Source organism: Dreissena polymorpha, chromosome 16, assembly GCF_020536995.1.
Source record: "Dreissena polymorpha isolate Duluth1 chromosome 16, UMN_Dpol_1.0, whole genome shotgun sequence".
Classification (NCBI taxonomy): domain Eukaryota; kingdom Metazoa; phylum Mollusca; class Bivalvia; order Myida; family Dreissenidae; genus Dreissena; species Dreissena polymorpha.
In genome coordinates, this window is record NC_068370.1 from 34305130 (window position 1) to 34332874 (window position 27745).

Below are 27745 nucleotides of genomic sequence, written 5' to 3' on the forward strand. Positions count from 1 at the left end.
AACAGCATTTTAAACGATATCTTCCTATTAAGGAAGTAGTATGTTTAATGTTTTTATTTTTTTGTTCTGTATCATTTCAGACAAAAGTAAGCAACGCTGTGAAGCTGTTCTAATTTGAATGTTCTTATTTCAAAATAGATACACTATTGTGCATTGATTTATTGCTTTTATTTCAATATAATTATAATTTTTCGGACATTTAATTTTGTCTCAATTTTTTTCGACATTTGTTATTTTGAATATTTTCTGTATCTTTATTTGTTGGGACTATATCTATCTTATATTTACAAATATTCCAGTGTGGTCTTCACACAACAAATTTTGAAGGACTTGCCAATTTAGGTACTAACCATACACTGTTAATTTGCCCAAAACTATATCAATTATACTGAAACAATAGATGTTGGCAAAATATTAATGCTGCCCAAACCTCCCCAAACATGCACAAGTTCTTACTATCTCTCCACTACACTTATATATCAGCTGTTGATGAAAAGCTGTATACGGTTAAATTAACAGGAACTCAGATTTTGCAAAACATTAATTTTGAGCGCAATTAATTATGGCATAGCGATTCACGGTCCTGTATTTATTTTAGTGTTTTATCATCATTAAAAGACTGCTTAATGGACTGTTATTCTGTCAGACCAAATTTCATGAAACTTGGGCAATAAAAGTAGCTTCTAGAGAATTCACAAGCTTTTCCTTTCATTTATTTTGACCTAGTTTATGACCCCATGTGACCTAGTTTTGATCTTGGCTGAGATATCATTGAGATAAATGTTTTAAATAAGTTTCACAAAGATTGGGCCGAAAATGTGGCATTTATAGTGTTCACATGGCAAATGATTTCAATGAACAATCCAAGACAGACATTTAGGAGGTTATCATAGAAGCTCAAAATGAGCGTGTTGTGCGCATGCAAGCTACATAAAGTTGCATGGCTGGGTTGTCGTTTTAACCCTAGATTAACAGTCCAGCACTTACCAACAGATAGCAAGGGTAAATTGTTTAATTATCTGAATAATAAAACTATTGATTCCGGTTATCACAAAAATTTTCATGCGAGAACACAATATGAAAATAAAGACAGGCATAAAATAAAACAAGGATATCAGTAAAACTGATGGATGTTCCCAATTGATGCTTTCGATATATGGTTTAAATGTGTGGACAAAAGTGTGACCTTGAAAAAATCTATTATTAGCCTCATTGAGATTGACCTTGACCCCAGGCCCCAGTGACCTCAAACCTCATCAAAAAGGTAGAGGTCCATGCAAGGTACCTACATCCCAAATATATAAGAGATCCATCAAATATTGAAGGCGCTACGAGAAACTGTAACCAAAGTGTGACCTTGAGAAAATCTATTATTAGCCTTGGTGACCTTGACCCCAGTGACCTCAAACCACATCAAAAGGTAGAGGTCCATGCAAGGTACCTACATGCCAAATATGTAAGAGATCGGAAAAATATTGAATGAGAAACTGTAACAAAATTGTGACGGAAAAATCTATTTTTAGCCTCGGTGACCTTGACCTTGACCCCAGTGACCTCAAACATCATCAAAAGGTAGAGGTCCATGCAAGGTACCTACATGCCAAATATGTAAGAGATCGGCAAAATATTGAAGGCGCTATGAGAAACGGTAACAAAAGTGTGACGGAAGTAAGTAAGGATACCCAAACTGGCAACTACTATATGCTTCCCATATATATATAGATATAGATATAATATTATATATATATATATATATATATATATATATATATATATATATATATATATATATATATATATATATATATATATATATATACAGGGAGCATAAAAAGATGACTGGTAACAAAAGCAATAAGAACCACAACTCCACCTACAAAATGAAGGTCAAAATGCATTAATATCGTTTTCTTTACACTTCAGTTCCTTCACTATCATCACTTGTGGGAACTTGAGCAGATGCATTTCCACGATATCTTAAGGAATTTCCTCTGTCAGTTGTATTTTCTACTATTGCACCATTGAAAGACCCAAAATTGCTTGCCATTGCATCCATATGTTTATCTTGAAAATCACCTTTATCTGATTTGTTAACAGAATTACATGACTTAGACTGCGTCTCACAGTCTGAACTTAAACTATCACCACTAGATGTCAAGCGAGGGTCACAGTTTGTATTAGAATGTGCACCTAGATCTGTGTTATTTGCAACATTTACATCTTGTGAAGTTGGTGAAAAAGCCATTCCACTAGCACTAGGTAGATCTTCTACCACATTGTTCATCACACTTGTGGCAGACAAAGTCAAGCCACTATTAACAGCCTGATTATGATGATTCTGAATTTCTTGGATCTCCTCTTCCAAGTTATGCAGAAGCTGCTGATCAATATTAAAGCCTTCCACCTGTACATCATCTACTCCATCGAAGATTTCATTGAGTAACTCCTGATCCACATTATTCTGCAGGATGTGACCATTCTCAACCGGGTTCAAAATCTCCGTGGCAATATGGCCATTCAAGAGGGGCCCCCCATTCATGATTGGATCGCTATCAGCAGCAGTCGCGTCGGGGGAGCCAGTGTCAGGGTTTGCAGCGTTCTGATTGGCTGGATTCTGGTTCCCGGCCCCTCCTCGGGACCGGTTCCTGTTCAGCAGTTGTTGTATCTGAGCCTGCTGGAGTATGGCAGGCAGCTCATAGTGATGGAAGAAGTACACCATGGAATGCTGCAAGGGAACAAATAAGAAGTGACACAGGGCTTCATATGAGCTGCGTTCTGAGGGAACTGTGCCTAATGCATGACTTTTAAGTGTCAGCCCAGATTAACCTGTGCAGTCAACACAGGCTAATCAGGGATGACTGGTTGGGCCTATAATGGATTTGGGTTTAGAAGAGACCTCATTGAATTTAAAAAAAATAAAAGTGGAAATTGTCAAAATGATTAGCCTGTGCTTACTGCTAAGGCAAATCTGGGTTGACACATGCAATAAGTCTAGTTTCTCACAACACAGCTTAAATATGAAGTAACACAGTGCTGCATATACATGCTTTCCTTCTCCTATCAAATTTAACACACCATACAATGCTTCAAAGGACCTCCAGACATGAGTGATTACGGTAATATTTTTTATTTCAACAGGTATTAAACCGTGAAAGAAGAAAATCTAATAATCAACATTAATTCCATGTTTTCAAATATTTTAATTGTATGTGTCTAAAATCTAAATACAGAATAAACCAAAATAAACTATCAAAATCTGACTAAATTCGAAGCAAAACTTAGCTTAAACATACACATTTCATGCGTATAAACATACACATTTCATAAGTATACAAACACCTAAAAAACATTTTAAGTGGAATACTCTTTCATCTGAATTTTACAAAATTTAAGTATCATAAACAATATACATACTGTGCTCAAACTGATTAAGGTTACCGTAATTACTCTATGTTTTCAGACACTTAAAAATAAATTATTAGATACGAAAAATATTCACAAAATACAGGTGTCCGAAAACTTAGAGTCGAAAATTTAAGTGTCCGAAAAAAGCGTCAATTGTATCAACGACTACCGGTAATAGAACGCGCTTGTAAAATACCATGCCGTATAGTATAAATTACAGTTATATTTTTTTGCACTGCATTTTAAATAATTTTAAATGCTTTATTTATTTGACAGAAAGTTACTGCAAGGTTGTACTTTGACCAACGAGTTCAAAGATGAGCATGTGATGTACCCATACTCGCTAGTATGAACCTGTAATTAACGCATTAAGAAAGCAAACTATGAATTCTTTGTTTGTTCATTTCCGATATTTGTATGTCTAACTCCTTCCATTGTTCGTAAAACTTGCAATAGGGTGCATCACACTTTGAAGTGTTTAGTACTTGTCAACGTTATTTTACTGAGAAGGGGTGGTACAATTTCGGTAGATAATTGAACTGTCAATTGGCACTACCCATGGTAATTGTCATAACGCTTATTATACTTCGCGCGAAACAATTGTTTAATACCAGTTTACAAGGTTATTTACCCAATAACGCAAATGTAATGGTCCGTTGCCCTCAGGCATGCACCTGCCATGTTTTAAGATGTTAATCTGGTTGTAAAACCCCATGATCGAAGTGTCATTAGATATCGAAAACAGGACCGAAATTTAGTAAAATAACGCTGTAAAATATACTGTCCGAAAACTTAGAGACATTAATTATGGACGAAAACTCGTGTGTCCGAAAATTAAGTCACGAAAAATAATTATTTTTGCTAAAAAAAGGGGTGTCCGAAAACTTAGAGTGTCCGAAAATATAGAGTAATTACGGTATACATGTTTGTTATGTATTCACAAATGCATATGCAAATCTGTGCTCACACATCAATTCATCATAAGATTTCTAATATCTTTGTATTCATGCATAAAGGTGAATTTCCAGCTAGTTTGTACATGACACATAATAGACAAAGGAACATACCTGAATAAAAAGCCAGGATGTAAACAAGGCCAGCCCACTGTATTGGCCATTGAATCGGTAGTGGTAGGCATAGAAGGCAAAGTGGTACAGGTAGAAGAACCTGCAAATGAAATATACAGACATGAATGAAAAGTGTATATGTTAGTCTAGTTTTTTATTGTATTACTGCCATGTATACCAGTTTACCTCCTCCACATAAAAGAGCCAAACTTTTCCCTTATGGTAAACATTTGATGTATTTCTTACTACAGTCAACTAAAGCTCAAAGAAATAGTTAACTTCCAGTGTTTTTTTGCATAGCTGATTTTGTGCTTTAAATAGTGTAAGAAAAAAACACTTTTTTTCATGTTGAACCAAAAATCTTTTTATAATTGATTCTGTATGCTGCACTGTTGTTAAATGCCCAGGTTTTGTCTTGAGTGTTTATATATGAGACATGTCCAAATTAAATAATAACTGCCTTTAACATTTCGTAATTTAGCTCCAACAAAATTACATCACACATTATAGACCAGACCATTTTTACACAATATTTTGATAAAAATCACAACATTAAAAAGCTAGGCCCCATAAAAAACTCTGAAAAACTCAAATAACATATCAGAACCTAGCAATTTTTGGCAATTAGGGCATATATTGTCAAGGTCTGTTTCCTGAATGTGTGCATTACTTTAAGGTTTATTTTTTATGTTCCTGTTTAGAAAATAAAATATAGTAAAGGTATGGCGATTTTAAGCCATAAATTAAGATAGAAAGACCTGCTCACCGTAGCCAGTGTCGTTTGCTAATGTTCTGGTGGCAGCAAATAGCATCATACTGGTCTGCAATCCATACTATTAGGATGATGTAGAAGGCAGTGGTGGTGTCGTTGAAAAACTCGGACATTATCGCCTCCATGCCTGAAAATCAATGTACGAACATTTGCTAGAAATAGGATAAGAAAATTCAGAGCAAAATGTATAAAGCAAAACTTTTTTTGCTTTTCGTGTCCAGAAATTGGGACATTTATTAATACTACATGTATTTTGTTGAGAATATATTTAAAACCTTCTGTGTAATAATATCACTGTTTTTATTAGCAGTTTGCTACTTGTTTTTAACATAATAAACTTCTTGTTAATTAATATTACCAGGAAAGTGTATTTTGTTTCTGACAATTTGAACCAAGTGTGCTAATAAAGATGCAAATATTTACCAATTTTTGGGTTGACTGGGGTTGGTATTCTAATAAAATTAATTCCAACTTTTGCTGAAACTAACCAATATGATTGATAATCTCTTGATGGTCAGAACTGGTAAGCAATATTTGGACACACCCTCATACTGTGGAATCACTATTTTTTCACTAAAGTCGGATTTTAGTATTCTACATGTCAAATTCTCAGCAGATTAAACTTTGTAAGTTTGGACTTTTTTTTTTATCCTGTCATATTGAGAAAAATATATGCATGCTTGATGTGGGGCGTAAATTAAATTTAATATGATATTCAATTAAACATGTGTACGTTTTACAGGAAATGATAAATATTTATGTGACGTTTTCTAATCTGCCAATGTTGTTATATGTGAACCAATTATGAGCTTAACCCAATACCGACAAGTGCATGTGTTTATTGCAATAGAAAAACTGTATATTTAGGCATTCCTATGACTATTTGCAAGTACTTGGGCATCACATGATGTATTTTAGCTTTGTTTATGGTACCTTTCACAATTGACACAGCACAAATTAAAAAACCCCAAATATGTCCTTGAAAAATATTGCTCTAAATTTGTTCATCACTAATTTAAGTAAATTTAACCCTCTCAGTGCGGGAACTGAATTTTGAAGGCCTGTGCAAACAGTTTGGATCCAGATGAGACGCCACAGAACATGGCATCTCATCAGGATCCAAACTGTTTGTTATTCTGATAGTATAACTTGAAAAAAATCGAAGAAAATGCTAATTTTAGAAATTTAGCAGACAACATTTTAGCAGATGACAAATTTCCCAGCATGCAAAGGGTTAAACTGACACCTTTTACCTGCATGGAATGACATAACAAGGAGTCTCACATGATTGAAACTCAGGTATAATGTTTCATGTACTTTCAAAATATTTGTTGCATTGACAGCACTCTATTAGATGCCACACTAATCTCTATGGACTGTTGAAGATGTTCCTAAAAGTCTTACCAACAAGGGCCAAGATAACTGTCAGAAGTGGGGCAGCAGGAAACGCTATGGTAACGTTCATCTCTAACATTTGAAGGAGGTCCACTAAAATACATTAATAATACAAGGTATATAATCCACACTTTCACAGATTCACATGTTCTGTGTTTATAAGAATACAGAAATAAGTACAAAATAATTCACTTAACCATATTTGTTTTCCTTATGTTAATATATATCTGGAAGAAGGACCCACTCCACATCCCAATTTTGATTTATTTGTGAATCTACGCACAACATTAAGATATTACCGGTACTTTTCATTTGCCAAAAATGTGATTAAGATACCAAATTACCACCATCAATTCTTCAAGATATCCACTTATAAATTGAACTAGAAATGTTTCCACATTTCTAGCTTTCTGGACTCAAAACTTTTGAACTTGGCAAATTTTCAGCATTGCAAAACATTTGTGTGAGATTCCAGTTGAGCACTGCATACCTATAAACATGAAGATCTGGTGGTGGGAGTATCTCAACAATGTGGACACCGACACAGTCTGAAATGTATGAGCAGAATGAAGGGCAGAGAACTTGAGGGTAGACCACAGAGAGAGAAAACACTCTTTGGGACTACAAATCATAATGCGTATTTCAACGTTGCCATGTCAATTACACACTCTTTTAGTAATAATTGAAATATTTTGACATGAAGGCATAAAGGAATAAATCATGGACAAAATGTCAAACTTAAATAAAGTAAGAAATGCAATTTTCATTTTGAGAGCTGTGTACAGCATTTTTTCTTGGTGCGCAGCAACCATGATTGTGCAGCAACCATGATTGTGCAGCAACCATGATTGTTCAGCAACCTGAATTGTGCAGCAACCAGGATTGTGCAGCAACCAGGCTTGTGCAGCAACCAGGCTTGTGCAGCAACCAGGATTGTGCAGCAACCAGTACTATGAAGCAACAAGGATTGTGTAGCAATCAGGATTGTGCAGCAACCAGGATTGTGCAGCAACCAGAATTGTAAAGCAACCAGGATTGCGCAGCAACCAGTACTATGAAGCAACCAGGATTGCGCAGCAACCATGATTGTGCAGCAACCAGGATTGTGCAGCAACCAGGATTGTGCAGCAACCAGGATTGTGAAGCAACCGGAATTGTAAAGCAACCAGGATTGTGCAGCAACCAGTACTGTGAAGCAACCAGGATTGCGCAGCAATCAGAATTGTGCAGCAACCAGGATTGTGAAGCAACAAGGATTGCACATATACTTGGGTAAAGATTTAATTAGGAACAGCAGCTAGAATAAATTTGTATATTATGGGATAAGAAACTGAAGCAGAAGACAGATGGATGATCCTTGCAATTTAGAGCAGTAAGCACTTTGATAAGTGCTTTTTTTATTAACTCTATACAAATGTTCAACACATTTGTTATGCTCATTATGGCCATGTTTACAGACTAATGTTACACAAGAAAGATACCTACAAAGACCAGCATGATGAACGCTGCGGCCACGTATGATGACCTGGCCATCCACATGCTAATGAACCTATAATGATCTCCTGATACCACATTGCGCAGGTAACCTGGAAGTAGAACAACACGGGAACACAACAGTAAAGGTCTGGCTTATTGTCTGATATTGATAACTTGTGATATATTCAGCAGACTTTCACATAAGCAGGGCTTACTTTGCCATTCGCCATATTAGCCAATGGCTACAAATTGACCAATTGAGCTAAAGGAAATTCTATTTGGCTACAACTTTTTCTTCATTTAAACTTAAAAAATAGCCCAAAATTATTGCTTTAAGTTGTAAAATTTAATTAATATCCATCTGATTTATAGTTTCAAGTGCGAGTTCAGAAAAAAATCTCCATCTGAAAGCGACATAATTATTTTTGCAGCTTTTGATATATTAGCACAACATTTAAAAGAAACCCTGGCCAAAGTTGTGTTTGCTCACTATCTTGCTCACTATCTTTATAATTAAATAAAGTTATTTATACAGTCCTTTCAATTTTAAGTTGTTACAAACAATTTCAAAGTATAACGTTTGACTAATGAAATAACAGACACAGGCCAGTAATCCTTAAGAAACCTCCAGAACTAAGGGACTGGATGAGTGACATCCAGAAAATGCATACCTTTATTATCTTCCTGCTCCGCCAACCCTTTGATGCTGGACATGAGGATGTCATCGTACCCTAGGAACTCATCTAGCAGGAATCGACTGAATGGATCACCAAAGCACTCATCTCTTTCTGGGTCTGAAAGTAATGAAGTGATCAAAGTATAAGAATTTTATTTAACTGAAGCATTCACTTTAAGCCTTGAAATACGTGGATAAAATTTTTCTATTCACTGATGACTTGGAGTAGTGCGACCAGAAATTAATATTACAGATAATCACAAGATTTTTTTTATAAAACACAAAATTACAAATTACAAAAACAATATACCCCCTCTTCTTCGAAGGGGGGCATAAAAAATTGTATAAAATACTTTTTAAATGATATATGCTAAATAAAAACATGACTTAATTATGCATTATCAAATAACAAGGGATTTAGCCTGAAGGACCATTGAAGAAGCAGGATGACTTCTTTCATGAAAAATTGCTAGATTGTAAACTGGGTACATTGTACATGTTAGTAACATAAATTACATCAATTCAGCATATATTCCATTGGGTATTTTCTTTATTTAAAATAATTCGATGTTAATATTAAAAGATGAAAAAACTTCTGTCTTCATGTTAATCTATAAAATCAATAATAGCCAGTAAAAAAGCACGTCTGGTGTGTCAGTATTTACAAGACAAATGAAAAGGGGACAAAAGAACTGTAGACATACAATTTGTAGACATACATATATTTGTAAAGGTAGGGTTATAAATATGGCTAGGGTGGCCCTATCATTCTGATTTAGCTAAAACCCCACTAAAGTACAATATTCAAGTGCATGGCAGTTCATACATAGTATGGACCCACCTAGAGTGACCAACATCACCGTGATGTTCAGTTTCTGTCGTGTCTTCGGTGACAGCCGCAGGAAGCCATATTCCAGTGCATACTCTACTATGTACTTCTCTTCTGGCCAAACTGTAATTTAACATTGGAAGTTTTTGTTGCAGTTCAAAATAGCATAGGAACATTTGAAGGCAGTTACAGTACACTGCATGAATTTTTCTTTTTCAAGATCATGTTGACATTTAAAACCCCATTTTTTTACCAGTCACTTGAACCAAGAAGGGCAGTGAATTAATGTATTGTTAAGTCACTATGATTTCAGCAAAAATACAAAAATAATCATTATCAATCGTTAATTAAAATTAATATTCCACCAAATCCAACAAATATCCTTTATATATACTACATTTTATAATATAAAAAGATTTCAACCCCACAATCCAAGACGGGACAAATTTTTACCACAGGGCATATTACACATCTTGGCCTTGTTGCTTTAGAGATATTAAAGGGTATTTAACTATAAGTCTATGTAAAAATGTGACCCTTGTGGCGTGGTCAGTTTTGAGTATTTATAACATATTAGTTTCAATGGGTTTAGTTACTTTCTTAAAGCTATCACTTCAATTTCTATTTTAAATATTGTTTTTATAAATATCATTTGCCTCAAAACACACATTTCTACATAAATGATTAATTATTAAGAAACAGGAAAACATATCATATACATATATAGTGGCAAAACAAATGTTTCCATCATATTTTCTGACTGTCTTACCAACTTTAGCCAGCATCTCCAATTCAGACAGAGTTTCTCTGTATGGAACAGTATATTTAGTAGTCTTTACTGGCACAGTGTCACTTCTATTGTCAGTGGAATTCCCTGCATTCACTGATTCAGTGTCCTCATGCTCATCTTTGATAGCTTCTTCCTGCAATCAATATAGATAGATAGATAGATAGATAGATAGATAGATAGATAGATAGATAGATAGATAGATAGATAGATAGATAGATAGATAGATAGATAGATAGATAGATAGATAGATAGATAGATAGATAGATAGATAGATAGATAGATAGATAGATAGATAGATAGATAGATAGATAGATTTATTTCGATAATGAGCAACATAACATAATACAACAACACATACATAAATTAACATTTAACAACATTTAAAGTATGTTATTAATGAAATGCTGTGTAATATAAACAATGTCAAACACTCACAATTAAATGTACAGGTAGTGAAGTGTTTTTTTAAACAAGACTTCAAAAATCAATTTATAACCCACACATTAAAGACTACAATTTGAACAAGGTTTGTGATTAATCCTCAATTAACTTGTCAATTGCATAAGAATCCCAAAATTGGAAAAGGTTTTTAATATTTTTAAAAACATATTGTCAAAAGTTTAAAATAATAATACTTTAAAACAATTATTATTCATGGGGCACTTTTTGTGTGAGGATCAAGTGGTTGAAGCTTACCATTATGCACTTGTCCAACAAATAATAGAGCAATTAGTGTGCTAACAGGACTCAACTTATCTTCCTTAATTTAAGTTTTTTAGGATGTATACATGAAAAAACAAAATATGAAAAAAGTGTTTATAGCAGTGTAATTAAGTATTAAGACTTTGTTTTATACATCATAAACTTAAACAGAATGTGCATTTCATACCATAAGGGCAATAATATAATATCCAGTTCATTTGTGTGAGGCATTCTCTTTTGTTAATCTGCTTGCAAGCAAATGTGCGGCTTTGATGTAATACACAATGTACTTGAATGACATATTAGATATACAATTTAGCTGCCTATATATTCAATGATATGTTTTTCAGTTAAACAAGTAAACAGTTTAGTTACCATTAGGTGCTGCATTTACTAAGAGATTATTAACTGTTATTTGCACCTTGGTACTTAGTAATGTCAAATAGTTTGTTTATAAATGAAATTGATTGACATTGATTGGTAACTGGCTTCGCTGTTTTGAGCATGAGTTTATTTTGAATCTTTGTATTGGGGTTCATTTGAAAAAAATGCAATTGGACCCTACCTTCCACGGTACTGTGAATTGTTTGCATTAAAGGTGTTATTTTTTAAATTGAGAGGTTGATAATGGAGTACACTCAAAATAGTCTTAACTCAGTTTTGATCCTATTGCATGACAATCAGAGTATCACGATACAGTCTCAAGCTAAACGAATCACTTGGCAGTAATTTTGTATATGAATGCAAAAAATCAGTGTCAAATGTATTTTTTCATCCTAAACTCACCTTGTCAGTGACTTCCGCATCCAAGCCATGTTGCCCATTGACATGAATGAAGGTGTAGTTAGGCTTCACCATGTGACGAACGACCTCCACACCCCCTCCCTCTTCAGAATGGTCTATCTCCACATCCTCCATCTCTGTCAACAACCCTTCTATGTACATGGCCCCAAAGTCTGCATATTCTTTCTCATATGAATTCATTATGGTGTAGTTTTCGGAGGCGTTTCTTACAATCTCCACCCGAAGTATGCCATTTCTGGGCCAGACTTTCTGCACATGCTGTAGACAATTGATTGGAGTGCGGGCGAATACGATATGAATGTAGGCAAGGATACCTAGCACAAGCAAAGCCTGAAATACAAAAAATACATGCACATTTTCAAAGGTTAGGTACCAGTGACTAAACTTAGAAGTTACACCTAACCAAAATTTAACCATTTATATTGAATTATACCACGCAGAACACATTTGTTTCTGAATTTGCTCTTTAAAATTCTGAAATATTGTGAATAGTAACATGCTTACAAAATTAAAAGAAAAATATAAAACAATTCAATCAACGTTCGATTGATTAAATCGCAACCTTAAATATAGTAAAATGCTGGAAATATCTATTATAAGAACTTATAATACTAATAATTTAAATTTTAACAAAAGATTATTAGACACCCTTACTACTTAGACTAACTACTTGCCCAACAGTTCAAAGATAGCAAATTTAAATCAATTCTGGCTTGAAGAAATTTTGAAATATATCTTGTCATGCTTTTGGAACCTTCACTCATTTATTATGATCATTTAGGCAAGTGAACACAATAAATAAGGCTATTGTCAAGCAATATGGTCCCCTACCGGCTTCGCCATTGTCAGAAATTCCACCTTTTTCAGATTTATTTATTTTTTGGTTGCCATAGCAACCACAATTTTTGACGCAGGAACAAAATGAAATGACATGCATAATGTCCATATTGCCATCTATCCATGTTGCAAGTTTCATGAAAAAATATAAAGAACTTTTAAAGTTATCGCAGGATCCAGAAAACCACCATTTTCAGCAGTATTTCTAGTCTATTTGTAGCCATAGCAACAAGAATTTTTGACATAGGAACAAAATGAAATGACGTGCATAATGTCCATATTGCCATCTATCCATGTTGCAAGTTTCATGAAAAAATATAAAGAACTTTTAAAGTTATCGCAGGATCTAGAAAACCACCATTTTCAGCAGTATTTCTAGTCTATTTGTAGCCATAGCAACAAGAATTTTTGACATAGGAACAAAATGAAATGACGTGCATAATGTCCATATTGCCATCTATCCATGTTTCAAGTTTCATGAAACAAGAGGGCCTGAAAGGCCCAATGTCGCTCACCTGAGATAAAAAAGAAATGACCTGTTCTTCAACAACAATGTGACTAAACTATTTTTATTCTTTCCAAACATTCATCATTTATACTTAAGCAATAATGCAAACAATACAAACAATTCATATAGAAATACAGTTCATAAACTTTCAAAAGTTAATCATAGTTAAAACAAGGTTTCGAAAACAATTATACACTTTCATGTCTAAACTTGGTCAACAGTTTGTGTTCAGTATGAGGCAAATGCCTGTATAAAGCACTAGGATAAACAAACACCCGTGATCACTATAATTGAATTCACTCAATTCACTTCTCTGAACAAATAATTAAGAACTCACTTTCATTGTATTATTCACTTAAGTCTAATGTAAGACACTTTCAGAAAACAAACAGTTTAAATCCATTTCTTCGGCTTTGATTAATCACTTATAACTTGTGTTAATCACAACACACTAAGTCACTTTAATTAAAAGATTAGCTGAGATTTGTCATTTAATAAATTCACTATGTTCACTCATCACTTATTAAAAACACTAACTTGCTGTTGCATAAATTCACTAAGTCCTGTTCTTTATTAAATCACTAACTCAATATTTTCACTTAGAGAAAAACATACTAATTCACTTTGCCTTAGTAATCACTTAACTAATAATTGCACTTAATTAAAAGAACTAAACTAACCCCACTAACTTAACATTCCCAGTTAGTGAAATACAGTAAATCATTTATTCAAAATTTTCATTTAGAGAAAAATAAAACTAAGTCACTTTTACTTGGTGAAATTTTCAACTTAGAACATACATGCCAGACGTCCCGATATCGGCGGGACAGTCCCGCTTTTGGGCCCTTTGTCCCGGCGTCCCGATATGAGATGATTTGTCCAGACATTCGTAAAAAACGATGTAAGGTCTATAGGTTCCCAATAAAATTCGCTATTCAAGCACTGTTTCGCTAACACTTACCACCGCTAATCCCTTTATTGCCCCCAATTAACAATCCGATCCTACTTCTCGGGTGTACCAGTGTTGTTTATGACACCTTATCAGCGATTTATCGGCTAATTATTGATTTTATCAGGCATTCACACCATGGTGGTCTTCAAGATAGTGGTCGCTTATTGCTATCGATAGTTGTATTATAATGAAATAAATGTTGAAAATGTGTTTGTTTTTGTCTTTGTTTGAAACAGTTTACAAAACTATTGTTTTGTGAAATTAACTCTACGTCATTAATGAGTCTTTTACATTCAATGTTTAGTTCCAAAATAGCGGGGTAATCCGAATGTGCAATATACCAATATACGGCCGCGCATTCCGTGTCAAGCTGATGTAACGGTTCGGTAGATAGTTTACTGTAACCCGTACTTTCAATGTACTGGATAGCCTCCCCTGTTTGCAATTGAACGTAATATAATAAGTATTTTTATTGTCGTAATGTTCCAGATTTTGTACTCTAAAAAGATGAATATTATCTTCGTTGTTTGCTATTGTCTTATTTAATAAAACTGTTATTGTTATGTTTTAGATTTCATGCTTCATATCAGATGTTTTATGTCTTGAATAAAAGTATCAAGAGTTTTTGTTAGTACTATACTGACTACAGTAAAGGTGGAATGATAGATCGTTTTAGGTGTCCTGCTTTTTGGTCAAATGTTCCGACAATTTTTTATGGAATGTCCCGCTTTGGACCTAAAGAAATCTGGCATGTATGACTAAGAACATTAAACTCACCTCCATGATAAAACTAACAGTTGCTACATTAAACAGGTCTGGCAGATTAGTAATTCACTATCCTCAATCTTTCAATTAGTGGACTAACTCTTTCAACTTAGAGCCAGGGGGTCTAGCATTAGTCTTTCACATGTATACCCAGATGTTTAGTTTGATTAGTTTTTATGGGAGAGGTCAACAATGTGCCAGTTCCCTGATTCTGAAGTGTAGCAGGCATAGTAACATAGGTAAACATCCAATCAAATGAGAGCACTGCTATTCTTAGCATCCAGGTAAAGATAAGCACTGATCAAAGATCATCACTGACCACTGATGTAAACTATCTGCACTTACAGAGAGTTTAAAGCATTTATTTCATTTCTTAAATAAATAAATATAAGGAAATTGACCCCCCTGGCGGCCAAGTTTTTTACCGGTCCAAACCATTTTAGAACTCAACCGTCATATCCAAGAAGTTCACAATCTGTCAAAAAAACTGATATAAATATTAGTTTCTGTTAGTCTAGAAGTTGCTTAAAAAATTTAGTTTATAAAATAAGTCTAACTTAATATAAAGAACACAATTTATGGAGAGTGGAAAACTCCAGTTACTCAAATGTAAAAAATAAGAAGAATTTACAAAAGTTATTTCAATCAAGAGTCTTTATAACTTAGAAAATGCCAAATAACAAGGTTGACATGAAAACAGTTTCATAGCACAGTAGTCTGCTAAATACACCAAAACACAGTACATGTATGTTAACTTGGCTTATCAGTAAAGATCAAAGATAAGGCTCTACAGTGCATTTGTACATGTACATTTATTTTATGAGATAGGTTAATTAAATGGTATGCAAACTACTGTCTATGTACACCACATTTTATGAAAGAAGTCCCAGGTTTATACAAGGGAGTTAACTATTACTTAACTCTTAGAAAGTATGTACAGGTTATCTTTCTTTAACATTATGGCTTATCACAAATAGACTGTTTTCACTATATACATATAGAGAAAACTACCCGTCCTTTGCAGCCATGTTTTTCAAGCAAATTTTACCATTTCTGAACTCATCCAAGATATCATTGGGACAAATCTTCTGAGCAAGTTTCATGAAGATCGGAAAAAAAATGTAGCCTCTAGAGTGTTAACAAGGTTTTACTATAGCCATATAAGGAAAAATGCCCCGCCCCCTGGCGGCTATGTTTTTCAACCAACCAACATCATTTTCGAACTCGTCCAAGATATTATTGGGATGAATCTTCTGACCAAGTTTTATGAGGATCGGACAGTTAATGTGGTCTCTAGAGTGTTAACAAGATTTTGCTATAGCCATATATAGCCATATAAGGAAAAATGCCCCGCCCCTTGGCAGCCATGTTTTTCAAGCAAACGTAACCATTTTCAAACTCATCCAAGATATCATTGAAACCAATCTTCTGACCAAATTTCATGAAGATTGGACAATAAATGTGGCCTCTAGAGAGTGAACAAGGCAAATGTTGACGTTGCACAACAGACGACGGACAAAAGGCGATCACAAAAGCTGACCATGAGCACGTTGGGCTCAGGTGAGCTAAAAATATTAAGAACTTTTAAAGTTATCGCAGGATTCTGAAAAGTGTGACAGACAGACTGCCAGACAGACAGACGGACACACAGAGCGCAAACCATAAGTCCCCTCCGGTGAAACCGGTAGGGGACAATAAATTAACTGATGTTTAGTATGGCATTAATACTGATTTGTTTCAAGCAAACATTATTGTTACAGTCTTATACAGTCATAACAATGTACACATTCCATGACACTAAATTACTAAAGGTTATCATCTTGTAAGAATACACAATACCTCAGAGACAAAAAATGCTTCAAAAGTCATACCTTTAAAAGTATTGCAAACTCTATCACTCTTCGTATTGATCTTGGAAAAGCTCTTGCATACGCGAGAGCTATTCTGTAGAAGAGAGCATGGAAGAGTCTATCTCTCACATTTAACAGGGGGTTTGTTGGACCTCGTCTCCCTGTATTGCGGGTTGGTCCATTATTGTTATTTTCTGCCTCCACATTTGGATTTGTTGGACCATTTTGATTCATTTTGGATTCCCGCAAATGATTCCAGAATAAATTAAAAAATAAAATATTCTGAAATAAAAAATTACAATGCCATGATTTACAAATGCTATCAAGATTGCTTTTTTACTTTTTTTCCCCGTTTTTCTCAGGTTTATGGGTAACACACTGGTGCTTTAACTTAATTTGAAATACGATTAACTATAAATCAACAAAGTTATTACATTACATTCCATATTATTGTTATCTGAAAATTGCAGACAAAATAGTATATCCTCCAGTGACCAAATACCAGTGTATTAAAAAAAAAAGAGATGTGTTAGTCAGAAACACAATGCCCCCTACTGCGCCGCTTTGAAATAAAATTTCTATTTATCATTTGGCAGGTATAGAAATCATATCCCTATAGCCAGAGTTCATCATGTATCTATGGACATAAGTCCACAGGTATGTAATGAACCCTACAATTCACAAATAAGTACAGGAAAGAAATGATATTTATATAATTTAAACAAGAAATGTGTTTGTCAGAAACACTATGTCCCCTTCTGGGACGCTTTGACTTTTTTTGTTGACCTTTGACCTCGAAGTATGACCTTGACCTTCCACCACTCAAAATGTGCAGCTCCATGAGATACACATGCATGAAAAATGTGTTTGTCAGAAACACTATGTCCCCTTCTGCGCCGCTTTGAATTTTTTTTTTACCTTTGACCTTGAAGGATGACCTTGACCTTTCACCACTCAAAATGTGCGGCTCTATGAGATACACATGCTTGCCAAATATCAAGCTGATATCTTCAATATTGCCAAAGTATTCATAAAATTAGCGATTTTGGCCACATATACTTGACCTCTGACCTTGAAGGATGACCTTGACCTTTCACCACTCAATATGTGCGGCTCCATGAGATACACATGCATGCCAAATATCAAGTTGGTGTCTTCAATATTGCCAAAGTATTCATAAAATGAGCGATTTTGGCCACATATATTTGACCTCTGACCTTGAAGGATGACCATGACCTTTTACCACTCAAAATGTGCAGCTCCATGAGATACACATGCATGCCAAATATCAAGTTGCTATCTTTAATATTGCAAAAGTATTCATAAAATGAGCGATTTTGGTCACATATATTTGACCTCTGACATTGAAGGATGACCTTGACCTTTCACCACTCAAAATGTGCAGCTCCATGAGATACACATGCATGCCAAATATCAAGTTGCTATCTTGAATATTGAAAACGTTATTGCAAATGTTAAAGTTGGAGCAAACAGACCAACGTGCAGACCAACAGACAGGGCAAAAACAATATGTCCCCCACTATAGTGGATGGGGGACATAAAAAAACTTTGACAAATCAATCATTTGAGTTATAAATAATCCAAAAAAAAAAATCTGTACAGTAACTGTGATAAGAACTTAAATTTCTTGGTAAGGAAATATATAATCTGATATATAATCTGAGATTTATAATTATATAAATTACTTCCCTTGAAAATAATTGTCTCTAACAAATCTCTATTTTTAGTAGCAAATAATTAAATAATTAAAAACCACAACCGTGACTGTAGATTCACCACTCAAAATGTGCAGCTCCATGAGATACACAGTCATGCATGCCAAATATCAAATTGCTATGTTCAATATTGAATAATTATCTCCCTTTAAAGCTTATTACTTTCCTTGGATTTGTATTTTTGACCTTAGACCTTGAAGGATGACCTTGACCTTTTTCCAAGATGTGTTTGTCAGAAACACAATGCCGCCTACTGCGCTGCTTTGCTTAATTCAACAAAAATATATAATTTGGCAGGTCAGATAATTATGTCGATTTAAATCTTATTACTTCCCTTGGATTTGCTTTTTCCACCCCGTGACCTAGTTTTTGACCCGGCATGACCCATATTCGAACTTGACCTAGATATTGTCTAGATACAACTTCTGACCAAGTTTCGTAAAAATCGGATGAAAACTATTTGAATAAGAAAGCGGACACGAAAAGTGTGACATACAAACAGACAGACAGTGCGAAAACTTCGAAAGGGGGCATAATAAACACGTAACAGAATTCCTGAACTATCACAAAAAATTCAACAACCTTCAAATACAATTTACCTTCAATATAATTATTTAATTTCAGTGAAATTCTTGTCAAATTTGTAATTTTTTACAGCATGTTTAACAATGATAAGCCTATAGTTCCATACCCACTGCAATAGCATTCACTTCTTGGTTGATTGACCTTTTTCTGGTGACATCACCCCAAAGGGAGGGTGCATCTTCGAAATAATGAACTGTGTTTACACAAGTGGGGAAATCTGCTTCATTTTCAATTTGCAATTTATGTGGAAATTTCTTTAAGACAAATAAAACCTTTACATGTATGGAATATTGATTAATTTTGACTATTTTATTTAACATTTAACATGAGCACAGCATAGCGGGTGCCAACACGCGGATGCGGGTGCAGTTATGAACAAGAGCACCGCATAACGGGTGCCACGCTTGGCTGCGGGTGCAGTTTTTAATAAATGAAAGCTTGTCAGATTTTTAATATATATATTTTTTTAGAGGTCACAGTGACCTTGACCTTTGACCTAGTGAACCAAAAATGGGTGTGGCATGTAGAAATCATGATCAAGGTGCAGCTACATGTGAAGTTTCAAAGTTGTAGGTTGAAGCACTTTGATTTAAGAGCCAATGTTCAAAACCTTAACAAAATGTAAAGGTTTTAGCACGACGCGGACGCCGGACGCCGAGCTGGCTATGACAATACCTCGGGTTTTCTCCGAAAACAGCCGAGCTAATATATGAAAGCTTGTCAGAAGAATAAATTATTTTTTTTTAAAGGTCACAGTGACCTTGACCTTTTACCTAGTGACCCAAAAATGGGTGTGGCGTGTAGAACTCACCAAGGTGCAGCTACATATGAAGTTTCAAAGTTGTAGGTGGAAGCACTTTGATTTTAGAGCCAATGTTAATGTTTGAGCACGAAGCGGAAGGTAAACGGCAGATGCAGGATGAGCTGGCTATGACAATACCTCGGGTTTTCTCCGAAAACAGCCGAGCAAAAAAAATTTAAATGCAATAAACAGGGCTTTTCATCTGGAAATTGGGAAGAAGCCCTAGCCTTGCAAATTGGGAAATTTAAGCGCGATAAATGGCCATTTTGGGAAAAAAACTTTTAAAGCATTTCATCACAGGTAAATCATTTAATCAATTTTAAACAGTCACAATAATGGTTTGAACTTTATTTTTGTTATGAATTAATGACCTGGAAATGTTTTTTTTTAATCCGCAGTCGAATAAAGTTTTTTGATCTTCTTTAGTGTCCAGGAGCTTTCGTTTCTTAACTGATTTTAGGTAATATTTACCATTATGTGACATTTTCAAACTGAAAATTCAGCGATGACACTGGTGACCTCCCTTGCGGCCCTCGTGCAAAAACCGACAATAAAACCCGTACTACGCAATATTCTGTTCTAGACTGGTACACAAATACAATTAAAATTCGGCTTAGCGGTAGTGGGGAAATACCTGAACTGAACTGGTAGCGAAAAAATCGATACCAGACAACAATTACGCAAAATAAACCTTCATCTTTGTTTATCGCTCGTGGAAGCTTTCAATGAAATTACAATCATCTACAAGACCAGTAAAACTATACCGAATAGTAACTTGGCTACAAAACACTATCCGCTGTGTTTATTTTTTTGATTTTCAGGGGAATTTCAATCGTTTTTTTTGGGCAGTCTTTCAGCCAGAGTTGGGAAAAAATAAGGCTTTTTAGAATTGGGGGGGAGCCGAATATCGGCCTCTGTTATATAAGGATGAAAAGCCCTGATAAAGCATTATTTTTTTGTATTTGTATTTATGTACTTAGAGTTTTTTATTAAAACAAAATACTAAAAGCCCATGCAAGTTTCTTTTTCAAAATACAGTCTTTCCGAAACGTCGTCGGACCATCGGACATGTCTGGTGAAATGCTCGCCGGTCCGACAGATATTCTGTCATTGCCGGACCGACTGTAAGGTAAACATTTGATCCGCATAGGTTAATATTTCAACCGATTAAACGTTCAAAACAGTTTACATATTCTCCTACAAAACATTGGAAAAGCATCGGTCTTAAAATAGCGCATCGAACTTATGCATATCTGGTACCCTACATTTGTAATTTTCCGTCGCCAACGCAGGAAAACGGATGCCGCACATATTTTGACCTCTTTTAAAGGAATCTTTGCAAATGTTACAACAGTGGATTCATTTCTTTTCGAAATTTATTTCTTTTTTGTCGCAATGGTTATTCTAATTGCATCTAGTGCAGATTAGTGTTTCTGGGGCATTAGGTTGAATCTATAGATTTTATTTTTACTTAAATAATCTTTGCTAAAGCTATTGTCTCCATGTGACTTGAAATAAATGTGAATACTGACAGTATCTGTAAGTCCAATTGTCTTACCGTTTAGAATTCTCAAAATTTTGCCCAATGTGCCTTGTCTTGTTAAATATTTTTCAGTCTGGTGAAATGTGTTTCTGTCTGGTAAAATGTCAAAGTTTACCAGACCGAATGTCCTGTAAAATGTGGGCAATTTTTTGAAAGACTGACAATAGTTCTCATTCTTTATATATAAAAAATGAAAGACTGACAATAGTTCTCATTCTTTATGTAATAAAATCACCGGAATAAGGTATCCACCGATAATAGCCTAGTAGGGCTCGATTGTTCTTTTTCGGCTCAGGTACTACTTACATGTACCCCGGGAACTCTTAAGTATACTTACACATACCCCGGGTACGGTAAATATACTAACACATACCAGTGAATTTTAACGCTTAATCGGTCGTTGTTGACTATTTTTTTAAATTAATTATGTTCACATTTTTGTCAATGTTCTGTTAAATGGCCTCTATATTATTGAAACTAATACTCAAAAAGCATGTTGATTGAGTTTTTTTAAAGAAAAGTTTGTTTAACATAAACAATATTGTTTTATGGTAATCGGTAGCGCGTTAAACGACATCGGATTTTGGGCGGGAATACAACTCAGGTACAGTCTAATACTAAGTACATTTAAGTATATGTACTGTACTTAGGGTACATGTAAGTATACTGAGGAGTACCCGTGGTACATGTAAGTAGTACCCAAGCAGACAATTGCCTTATCGAGCCCTAATAGGTCAACATAGGCCTATCATATTACAGTACACTCCACGCGTTTTCCCCAAAAAACGCGCTCCCTCCGCGGGTTTTTTCTGCTAGCGAGTGTTCACGCGGCGTTGGAAGAGCGAGGTGACCTCGATAAAACGCTCGGCGTTACGCCGCGTTCGCTAATTCCCGCGGCGTGTATTACTTTAGGCTAGTCGGTAAATGCAGACACCTTCCGTTCTTATCAGTGATCGCCGCGCAACGCCGCGTTAGCAGTGTGCTACTGGGCATGCCAAAAAATAAAAACATTGTTATAATAAATTGTTTAAATACTGTAGTACATGTATAAAAAGATAATTGTATAGAAAATTAATACGTATAAAAATTATGTTTTTTAATTCACAGGTACGTCTACAATATGAATTAGTCTAATATAATACATTTGACAAATTAATATTTAAATCATAACACATACGACACAAGAATAAATGTTCCGTAAAATTTCCAAATGAGATAATAATTAGTAATCCGAAACACACTACAATTTTTAATTGTTAACACGACGTTTACAAATGCTTCCAATATACAGTCATGTATATTTAAAAGCGCGCGAAAATTATGCTGCAATGTACAAGGTCAAGGTACAATGTATACTCCTGCAAAGCGTGCGTGTATTGATTTTTTTGATAAAAACTTTGTAGCGCAGAGAACATTGTTGATTTCGGTTAAAAGTTTCTTTGGTATTTATTAACGAAATTATATCGCGAATAAGTTGATATTTCCTCTAAAATAATTTCAAATCGAACACGCCGAATCTTTATCGTTACGGTATTTTAGTAGAGTAATTATTTTAACACTAATTGTACTGTAAACTGATAACAGAAGACATCTGGGCGGAACTGGATTTTAAGTGTTTGACGTTATGAAAACACGCAAAGCTTGTCTACTGACCTATTGTGTAGACTGCTGTATTCGGTGTTTTGACAAAAGGGATTAACATGTGTGAATGTCACTCTGCCGATTTGGTCCATAATTACTGGTAAACATTGTTTAGAATGTCGACGCAACAAGAATACAACTGTGAATATTAAATGCAATTATCAACTCAATAGTTACCACCTTTTAGCAATCAATGGAATAACCTACAAACAAAGAGAAAATCAATGCATTAGCGAGCAGAGAATAGACTTTGTTCCGACAATTAAAACCATTCCTTATGCATTCGTTGAACGTGTTTACTTGAGTAAATTATGCCTTTAGACAGGAAGCGGCTTTTCTTTGATTACGTCAAACTGTCAATTCACACAGATTTGCGAGATTTTTAGGGTCCTTGGTCATTTGTATACATGTTCATTATAGAAAATCACCTGCTAACATGAAAACTTTGGATTAAATTATCAAAATAAAAACAATGTTGCAAACTGTGTTTATATTAATTGGTAAGTATTAGTTAAAAGACGACGTTTTGTGTGTCGTAAATCAACGAGTTTTCTATACAACCACAAATACTTCTACAACCACGTCGGGATCGATCTATCTTGGTTGTTTTTTTTAAGTGTAAATATTATACTACATGTACATGTATGTACTTGTAATAAATGTAATTTTATTTGAAAATCAGGAAGTCAAACAAAATTAAATTGATCGTTATCTGGTAAAATGCGGAGTTTCCCCCGCGTTGCCAACGCCGAGGGCCGCCGCGTCGGTTTATCAGTTTTGCCGATCGTTAACCGCCGCGTCCAAAATCATGCAAACGCCGCGTATAGCGGGATTTTCTTAATCTCCCTCCAGGTCGAAACCCGCGGAGTATGGAGGGAAATTGGGGAAAACGCGTGGAGTGTACTGTACATAGTATCCTACCGTAACCCAAATTCGCCTACACCTAAATTCGACAATGTTCTATTTGTATTGATTAAATGGATTATTATTGTCTTGGAATCATTTCAAAGTAATACAGCCGAGTTTAAAATTATTATTTTGTGCTATTAAACATTTCATTATTTGTTTCATAATTTGCTAAATATTTTTTCATGTAACCGTTATATCGTCGAATTTGGGTCACACTTACTCCTATAAATATGAGGTCGATTTACATCGACCTCATATCGTTTAACGTTATTTTGCAATAGCATCGTTCCGACATGAATTCATGTCGGAAGCTTTAACGGCATCAAATTCATATAACAGCACAGAATAATCATGCAATAAATTATTAAACATAAAATATAAACATTATTTTACTAATTGCATTAGAAAAATGTTTATACAAACTTACAAGTAATGATAGTCCAGACCTTAAAACACTACCACTGTTCAAATTCCATATTGTTGCCATATAGCACTGTGTAAATTGAAAGTTGCATAATGTAAATTCATTGGTCGGTTATAAATACATTGTTTCTCTATATATAGTATTCGATTTAGACGAAAATAATAATTTACGTGGAATGTCATATTAGTTTTCCATTAAAACTTTGATCTTGCCGTGTGTGTTTATGGACGTTAATAATTATGTTATACTTATTTTTGTATTTCATTAAGAATTAGAACGTGTAGCCCTTTTTGTTAACTGTTTTTAGCAAACGATTCGCGGCTTAATAAGACACGGAAAATAGTTAAAGCGACACTTTCATTTAAAGGTTTAATGTGAACAATATTAAAAATCTTTTTTGGTATTAATATATTTTATTGACATGTTAAATTCGATACTTGAAAACGTGTTTAGTCTTTAAAAAGATGTCGCTGATATTGTTAATTTCAATAACTGTTAATATGCTTAATGTTGTATAAGAAATTGAATAGTTTCACTGAGTTGTATTCCCGCCTAAAATCCGATATCGTAAAACGCGCAACGGTTAAGAATAAGGTCTGAATAAGTTTAGGTATTCAGATCCGAATATCAGCAGCTGTAGCAGCTGTGCCAGCTGGGAAGCCCCATTTTGGCTTTAACAACCGCAAGCGAAACAACATACTTTTTTAAGTCTTGCACTAAGACTCCATGATCACAAGTATATGTCCCTGCTGTGGCGTATGACACCATAGTGTTATTTAGTATTGGTCGGCACAGTATCTGATCATAAAGAGATAATTGGTTTGTGCTGAACACAGGGGCAATAAAACCACAGATCTATCAATAAACAAGATTATTGAGATATCTTTTGTTGAACACCGCGATAAAAATGCTCAAACCACGGACTCTAGATTACACGGATAAGAAACATGGCAACATTCTCAGAATCATCACTGCTATATGTGTAATCACCTAACAATTCGTCTAAAAATAATTTATATATTTGAGTTGAAGACGATGTACTGTTGTATAAGTCTGAATAAACTATCTGTCTGCCTGTCTAAATCTAAGCCGTCGTCGTCCCAGTGAAAAAAAATCTGATTTTGAATAGTTGGACATGATGCCCTGATGTCAAAATACGAAATGACCCGCGTAACACCGACTGTGATTTTCAAGAATCTTTAATAAATTGTTAATTTAAGGTAAATAACATTTCATATAATTATACATAATTCCCTCGTTGATATTTAACAGCAAACGATGAATGTTTTTGACACCCATTTTATTTCAAGTATGCATGCAAAGCCGAATAAAATCGAGAGGGTCCGCTATATACGCTGTTTCATCATAAATTTATCACCCTTTCTTTGTTATAAACAAGAGCTGAAATCGTTAATTTATTAAGATTTATTTATAATAAGCTTTATTGATATGTTTCGTGAACAAAATACCACAATATATTCCATAAAAAATACAATAATCATGGCAAAGGAAATTCAATGGCCGGTTTCTAAACAAAAGCATAATCGCCAAGACCGTAGCATCAGTTCAGTGCGTTAGGAACGCGCGCTACTTTCTTCCGCCTTCATTCCTTAATTACTTTCGTTTTTAAACAATTTTTTTTTCTATCGTATACAGAATTCTATTTTCCTAAGCAAGATGTAATTTTTAAAACTGAACTCCAAATATAAACGCTACAAATTGGTATTAAGTACGAACATGTCAACCGTAAATCTAGATTCTAAAACTCCAAAACGGTATAATATTTGCAAAAGTTAAAGTTATAACTCGCCGGGCTGTCGAAATCAGAAGAACGCTACAAATTGGTATTAAGTACGAACATGTCAACCGTAAATCTAGATTCTAAAACTCCAATACGGTATGATATTTGCAAAAGTTAAAGTTATAACTCGCCGGGCTGTCGAAATCAGAAGAAAAACTTAATATATGTTCATATATCTGTTTACTACGTAACGTAAGCTTTCTAATGATATATAATTTGTCAAAATCGGCCGAGAAATGAAACTATAATTCAACAAAAGACGTGAGTGGTTACATCAAAATGTATAACCTCGGCGCTTCGCTGTACGCTAATTGTACAAGATTGATAGCCACAACACGGTAAAACGCGCGGTGGTAAAACATAAAATGTGTATTTCTTGTATTTATCTCGCTATAAATCCATTTATAGCAACGGGAGTATACTAAAACGTATATTTTTTGAAAGAGGAATTAATAAGCAACAAGATAACGTATAAACCAATAAAATCGGATGAGTAGTTTTTACGAAATGATTGAATTTACTACAGTAAGGGTCACATACTCGATTCATCTCCTATCAATTTACACTTCGTGATACAACTGGTAGTTTTAACACACACATATAGGTTTCATTTAATTAAAATGTACAGAAAGCTAAAAAGTGATGTGGTTTGTTGTACAACAACAATTGGTTATGTGTAACCTATTCAAAAAATAATTTCGTTCAATATAATTCAATGTAATTCTATAAACGACAAACACACTTTGTGTGTTGTGTATGTTTATTTTAAAAAATGTACATAAGTGGTTTAAAAGCACAATTTTTACACATTTAAGAGGTAATCGCTCACATTTATGTCTAATTAATGATAATTTTATGCATTAGCAAAGATTTAACGAGAAAAACTGAAGTTTAAGTTGAACTCAATTTGCTATAGGAAAACGACGGTAGCCGTTTAGACGTAAGCGGGGTAGCTTACGTCTAATTTTTTGGACTAGGTCACACTGGGATATAAAGGTACAAGACTAACAGTAAACAATCAGCTGTCAGCGTGTCATGTTAAACAGGTCGGATTATATTGTGTGATTTTTTTAAACCACAATTTAATTTAAAATACATACATTGATCGTGCATGTGCAACGTCAAAAGTGATTAACTTTGCAGAAATAAAATGGGTGTGTAAAGTATTGGGTACAAATGATCAACACACATGATTAGGCGAAACTCAATGTAATCTTGTACGATCGAACTTTGGCAATGATTAAATGACACACATTTTTTATGTTAACTCGTTGCAGAAAAGTTCATCCTCGTTTTTACCTGACAAGTGGTCTAGTTTTTACATTGTCAATATGCTGTTTTCCGGAAGTGATTTATTTACTCTTTAACCAGTTTTAAAAGTAATACAAAACACTATTTAAATGATTAAGTATATAAAATATCTTAGGTTTTCCTACATCAGTTATATTTTTCTATTTTATGAATGAATTAATTGTA

At 34.4% G+C, this 27745-nt stretch overlaps 1 protein-coding gene and 1 long non-coding RNA gene across 4 annotated transcripts in view; both read right to left on the reverse strand.

Annotated features, from left to right (window-relative positions):
• The window catches only part of LOC127861407 (uncharacterized), a 132245-nt gene extending 107694 nt beyond the window's left edge, over positions 1-24551 (reverse strand). Inside the window, exon 1 of the long non-coding RNA XR_008040206.1 lies at positions 24472-24551. This is a non-coding gene — a long non-coding RNA (uncharacterized LOC127861407). The remainder of the gene's footprint in view (positions 1-24471) is intronic.
• On the reverse strand, positions 998-27699 carry LOC127861383 (membralin-like). Of its 3 annotated transcripts, XM_052399807.1 has the most exons (13): positions 27569-27632; positions 19256-19327; positions 16850-17110; positions 11899-12246; positions 10390-10543; positions 9633-9743; positions 8787-8909; positions 8125-8225; positions 7130-7187; positions 6649-6732; positions 5239-5371; positions 4473-4572; positions 998-2725 (listed from the first exon to the last, which is right to left on the reverse strand). In XM_052399807.1, exons 2-13 carry the CDS (start codon positions 19268-19270, stop codon positions 1913-1915), a joined length of 2301 nt encoding a protein of 766 aa, XP_052255767.1. In that variant the 5' UTR covers positions 19271-19327; positions 27569-27632; the 3' UTR covers positions 998-1912. The 3 variants fall into 3 exon arrangements, with proteins under 3 accessions (XP_052255767.1, XP_052255768.1, XP_052255769.1); XM_052399808.1 differs by lacking the exon at positions 19256-19327 and having other exon boundaries at positions 27569-27699; XM_052399809.1 differs by lacking the exons at positions 16850-17110; positions 19256-19327 and having other exon boundaries at positions 27569-27615.
• Positions 27700-27745: the final 46 nt, after the last annotated feature.